The sequence below is a fragment of the Priapulus caudatus genome, unplaced genomic scaffold (assembly GCF_000485595.1).
Source record: "Priapulus caudatus unplaced genomic scaffold, Priapulus_caudatus-5.0.1 Scaffold145, whole genome shotgun sequence".
Taxonomy (NCBI): Eukaryota; Metazoa; Priapulida; class Priapulimorpha; order Priapulimorphida; family Priapulidae; genus Priapulus; species Priapulus caudatus.
In genome coordinates this window covers 407,097-413,319 of record NW_014577206.1, presented here as the reverse complement: position 1 = coordinate 413,319, position 6,223 = coordinate 407,097, and the positions used below count along the sequence as shown (strand labels likewise).

General features: G+C 42.2%; 1 protein-coding gene across 1 annotated transcript in view; it reads left to right on the top strand.

The window, feature by feature from the left end:
• The window catches only part of LOC106806168, a gene marked incomplete in the record, with an annotated part of 13,891 nt that extends 8,613 nt beyond the window's left edge, over nt 1-5,278 (top strand). The window contains 5 exon segments of the mRNA XM_014808029.1: nt 864-1,048; nt 1,540-1,728; nt 2,518-2,599; nt 2,839-2,888; nt 3,201-5,278. Of these exon segments, the coding sequence (XP_014663515.1) occupies nt 864-1,048; nt 1,540-1,728; nt 2,518-2,599; nt 2,839-2,888; nt 3,201-3,311 (617 nt within the window).
• Nucleotides 5,279-6,223: the final 945 nt, after the last annotated feature.

The window sequence follows — 6,223 nt, the reverse complement described above, 5'->3', positions numbered from 1 at the left end:
CCGCCTGCTGCAAGAAAAGAAAAGCCTTACTATTTTCATGAATCACAGGTTGGTAAGTCTGGGGTAGTTCACAATGTGATCCAGGTCACGAAGCATAGGGGGTGGGGGCTATACGGGTAGTTCACAATGCATAGGGGGTGGGGGCTATACGGCTAGCTCACGACACAATCCGTGTCACGATGCATAGGGGGTGGGGGTTATACGGGTAGTTCACAATGCGATCCGTGTTATGATGCATAGGGGGTGGGAGTGATGTGGGTAGCTCACGACACACTTCAGCTTTCACGATGCGATACTTATTATACGGTTCATCGGTAAGCCTGCATCTCATTTTGGGGGGTGGTGGCGATATGGGTAGCTCACGACACGATCCGTGTCATGATGCAGCCTTCACGATATAATACGTATCACGATGCAGCCTTCACGATACGATACGTATCACGATGCAGCCTTCATGATACGATACGTATCGCGATACAGCCTTCACGATACATATCGCAATACTTTCAAGAGAAACTACCTAGTTAACTATTCACTCAACCCAAACTCTGCCCGTATCTAATCAAGTATTGCTGCTATCGGCTCACAACTTCTTTGGGGGGTCATACGGTTTTGCCCCTACGCCCTACGTACGTATGTTCACCTTCGACTGTTGTTCTGCGCGAATCGACTTCATGGAATTTTATTAGGGTGGGGGGCACTTAGGCAAGGCAAACCTGATAGGGCAGCTGTGAAGCCATGACGATTCATTGCCTCGGATGTCGTCCAAATATTTTAGGCAAGTGGGGAGGGTTACGCGTCGTCGCGGTGAAGCTCGTGCCCTGCCGCTATCATTGCTGAACACGTGTGTGCGTATTCGCTAGGTAAGATTCTGCACGCTGACCTGCCGCCGGTCATCCTGTGTGAATTGCTGCAGCTGCTGCAGCCCGCCTGCATGAACCTCGACATTGTGCTCATGCTGAAGGGCGACAAGAACAAGTCTTTCATGTGCAAGCTCAATGAATTTGAGAAGCTGGACAAGGAGGTGCAGACGGAGTTTCTTAAGCTGGTGCGTGCATCTCGGTGGATTGATTCTCACGATTGATCGTTACACTTCATTGATTTTCATATCTCGTAATGCTCATGTACTCTAAGGCATACATGACGTCAGTTTTGTGTGATAGAGTAATTGCATCATGGCGTAGATCAGGACTATGATAACCATTAACTAAGATTGACCGTTGGCTAATGAAAGTAACACGTGATTCTGTGAACCCGATGGGATCAGTGTAGCAGCTTTGTTCTTTGCTTGAAATTTACTCACGGGTGATTATTGCTTGGATTATGATTCATGTCAGCTGGTGTTGGTGTATGACATTATGATTAAATAATTGGTGTGTGTTTGTGTATGTGTGCGCGTGCAAGAGTGTGTGCGTGCGTGAGTGCGTGTCAGTGTGTTTGTGCGTGTGCATGCGTGCATTCATATGCGCATATGACAAAAGTAGGTGAAGTTTAAGATTACGCAACCGCACCTCGATCGTGTGCTGCGCTGCATTGCAGATGTCTAACCTCTGCAACTGTAAGTCCGGAGTGAACTGGCTGCTGTCGATCATCGACTGGGAGATGGGAACTCGACAGACCACCAACAGTCAGGTCACCATCCGCGCCACCGTCACCGGGCTGCTGTCGGGATACGAACCTCTGGTTGAGGCTGCCAGCAACTTGGTGCTTCACATTGCGAGATTCCAGGTGTGATGATGGTTGGCGAGACGCAGGTCGCGTGTTGTAGATCTCACGCTAGCTGTGGCTGAGGCTAGTAGCATCTGAGATGGATGCGTTTTCTTACAGTCAGATCTCGCATAAAGATGGCAGTCAGTTCTGTGACGACTTTTCTAATATGGGATTGTCGTTAAACGTATATTGAAATCACATGTTAAAGGCTCTAATCTTTTCCGAATCTGACTGAACTTGGTTTCTTGGCTTCATGTAATTAGAAATTTTTCTGTTGTGAACCGCATCATATCGCTGGCGAAACCAATTGCCGAAAAGCACTGGCAATGATGAAACAACAAAAATTGCAGTTGCATTTTATTGTTCTGTGGTGAGTTGTGCATCTGCCAGGCAGTAAGGTTGCTCTGCACACTGAGGAAATCCACACGCATTGCGGTAGAGACAAAATGTTCTTTGGCTGGAGAAAAATCGCCCTTGTGCAAATAGAAAATTTCCGTTGATACAAATACATCGATATATGAGATCTGCCTGTATTTATATTATTGTAATACGTCTGTATTAATGTAATTCATTCTTTCCCTCCATCACGGTTGCATGCAATAGTTGCTAAAATTTGTTTGTAAATATCCCGGCCTATTATCATCAACATGTATAGAGTAAATGTGTCTATACCCTTGTTCATGATACTATTGATAGTAATTAATGTCACTATACATTGTTTAACATAATACAATGTAATAAGAGAGACGGCGGTGGCAGTGTACTTTGTCAGATATTAATCATCTGTATATATTTTAATTTTTTTAGATGTCCTACTATGAAGACATAGTGGTAGAGATGTCGTTTGCTTTACTTCAGTGCCTAAACTCTGAACTTCCGGAGAAAACTGGTGAGATGCTTCATGTATATAGAAGATTGTTCTTGAGCTAATTAACTTACTAATAATAAACAGATTTGCCCTGTTTTAAGCGGGTAATTGTCATTCTATCAGGTAGGAAATTTTGCATGGTATCTTGTATAAATATAGACAATGAGTTTCGTCTTCAAATGAAACGCGAGTGTATTAGGACACCGTTATCTGCATAATATTGACCGTGTACTAACACAAAACTTGTTTTATCTTTGTAGCGTTCCTCTGCCTGAGTGCTATGATTGGGTTCTTCCACATGAGCAGGGAGGTAAGTGCTGCTGCTGCTTCGTTCTTAAAGGGGTTTGCCACCTTTTTTAGTCATCTGCATTTATCCCTTGTTTTCCACCCCATCAACCTTCTTCCGTCACTATTTCCTGGTAGTTTCTGTTGTGTTTTTTCAGATGTTTTTTCTTTCAACTGCATCTATCTCTTAGTTCTCACTCTGTCAATCTTCTGTGATCCCGTAATTTATTGTATTTCTGATGTTTTTTCAGTCATATTTGTCTATCTCTTGCTTCTCACTCCATCTTCTTCTGTCATTTCCCCACCCACAGTTAATTGTATTGCTGGTGCTTTTTAGATGCCAGGTATCGTCATGTCTGTTGGCGTGAACCTAAAACCGCACATAAACAAGTCAGATCGGTGTGCCGCCCTCGTCGCGAAGATTGAAGCAAGTCTCCTACAGTTCTGAGCACGCTTGCCTTGACAATTCTAGGTAACATTGTACTATTCTTCTGTCTCTCGCCATTTTGCCAATATAAGCCCGAAACTCGCAAACTATACATATCCCTTATTCAACCAGATTGCCGTGTATTCTACAGATTCTGCAGCTGTCCCTGATGCTTCAGGGCATCATGTAATAAGATCGGCGAACATGTAATGTAACATAACCGATAAGTATCGTCGATTATATTCGCTCGCTGTTACTTCGTACTCTCTCTACTCGTACTAGTTAGTTCGTATACTTCTCTTTGCTTTGCGCACAGTCAGCCTTCGGTGATCAGTAACATGGTGTGCCGATAACAGTTGCAATAGTGTAGCGCGCCAGTATGCGCAACCGTGTGTTGTGTGGACAGAATGGGATGGAGACCGGTCCCGTGTCTGTGCAAGTATACATGCAGTACCCATCGTTTCATTCTTGTGCCATTGCCGGTCGGATGTCACTGTACAGGAGTGTTGTTATAGTCGACTGCGCTCTACTCGATCTCGGGCTTTTTATAAAATGACGCGTAACTCGAAGTGCCTCCGTAAATGCTAGTCATGCGAACTGAGAAAGTACGTGTATTTGTGCGTGCGTGTGTGTGTGTGTGTGCCAAATTATGGATTCAGGTTGTTAGGTTGCTGACGTGCAATATTAAGCAGGACCGTGGCCTGCGTAAATTTCTAGGGGAGGGAGGCAAAATTTCCTGATGCAGCCGAGTGATGATGAGGGAGGGGCGCAGCTCCCAGTCAACTGGCATAGTGCGGTGGGTGTGGGCCAGAGAGGAGGGTTTCACGTACGTCTACATGTATTTTTAGGTGACATTTACATTCACAATTTCATTTTAGTTTTCCGCAAAATCTAGAGGGGGTGCAGCTGCCTCCTCCCCCGGGCTACGGCCCTGCAAAGGGGGGTCGTATAGTCCTGTGCAGGCAGATACGTACGTACCTGTAAACATGTCTGATCTCGTGCACACAGGTGATGTGTGCAATGTAGAACTATGTAATTAGTCATCATGGAATAGACTGAAAACCGTGGGTTTCTACCAACAGAGTAACTAAACAGTGGATGATTGAATTATAAAATTGTTCATCTACACGCTGATATTTAAAATCAGTTTTTTTTAGCCAGAATCTATTAATTTACCTGTACTAGCAATGTAACTAGCAAGCATACACGTGAGATGGAGTTTGGTTGTCTATTTGCCACAGGTGGACACATTTTAAAAATGTTTTGCAACACGTGTTGCAATGTTTGTATTTATTTTGACACGTAAACATGGTGAAATTACCCAAAAATCAAATTGACAAGTTTTAGAACTATTTTTGTTAGCAGTATTGTGAGAATTGATTTTTTTATCTGTCATTTTTTAGTGAATGGATTGTTGTCAGTAGCTATAATGACATAGACGTTAGGTGCAACAAAGTAAGCTTAGGAATTTGTAGTCCTTATAATTATTTATTACCATATTTAATGTAGCAAGTATTTATTGTTTGCATGTCTAAATCAGTTCTACCTATACATGTCTAATGCCTACTTAACATAGAAACCTTTGCCATTTACTCAGGCAAATCCTTGTTAGCGATGTGAATAATTCAAGGTATCCCCCATAGCGTCAAAAACGTTAATCATATCATTGAAAAATTGTTGCTATTTTATTAAGGTCGTTACTTATGTAGGAGAGTATCACGGGGAGATGTTTTTTAGCTTGAAGGTTTGTTAGTTTGGATGCACGGCAAACTGTAATATAGGAAGAACCGTACTTAAAGGTAGTGAATGAATAATTGAATGAGAGAGCTGTGCCGGATACGTCTTCTCTGTGTGCTCGTGCGCAACCCTGTGAGACAAATATCTTTCCTTGAATGATCGGTGCTTCTCTCGTTACTGAAATGAATGTGTAATACCAAACGAAATGCAAATAAACTATTAATGTACAAAAGAAAACGTGCATTCTTATATTTCCTGCTTATTTGTGCGATTCATTCTATCAAATAATATCGACAATACATTGCAGGGTGCGAAATTAACAGGAGTCAAAATTTGACAGACGTGCAACCGTAATATCTTTAATTTTGAACCTCAGACTGTGGACTCCCTCATTTTGAGGGTAGGGAGGGTTGGACTCCCGTGTTCAAAAGTTAATTTCTACCACTGACATTGACTTTCATTCAAAAAATTTAATACAATGAATTTACATCTAGTGCCACCAAAAATTCCTAATTGCAAGTAGCAAAATAAAATTACTTTAACAAAAAATGATAGTGTAATGTAAGGCTGGCGGCAGCTTCTACAACAAAATTCTTTTGCATGCACCAAATATATGCTCCATCATAGGTTGAAACTGAATTATTTTTCTGTTTGTTTCTGACTGAAATTCAGAAAACGATAATTGCATCTACACGTACTAGATTATGATGTGAATAAAGTATGAAGTGCACTACATGGCAACAAACGACAGAGGAAAATTATTATGTAACAGTTGAACATTACGCTAGAACATTATCATATAAACATTTAACTATGTAGTATGTACGACCTTCTTCCTCTGTACATACACTGATACACATAATCAGACAACAAGTGTTCTTTGATGCATCTCCTGTAATTGGGTTTCAACATAATAAAAGCTGACAATCGTGACTCCCCCGTACAAACCGCAGCGATTGGAAAAAGCTTTATCTCAATCAAGACATTTTACGTGGAAATAACGTCCAGCTTCGAGACATAATGTAGTCGTAGTTGGGTTGACGCTAATCCACACTTTCACACACAAAACACTCACGCACATGCACCTCGACCACGGCACACAGTGCACATCTCATCTTCTTCTCTCACCAACACCAAACCCGTGGCAAGCAGCATCGCCGAGCCAATTTCACATATATTACAGCCGACAAAGCATT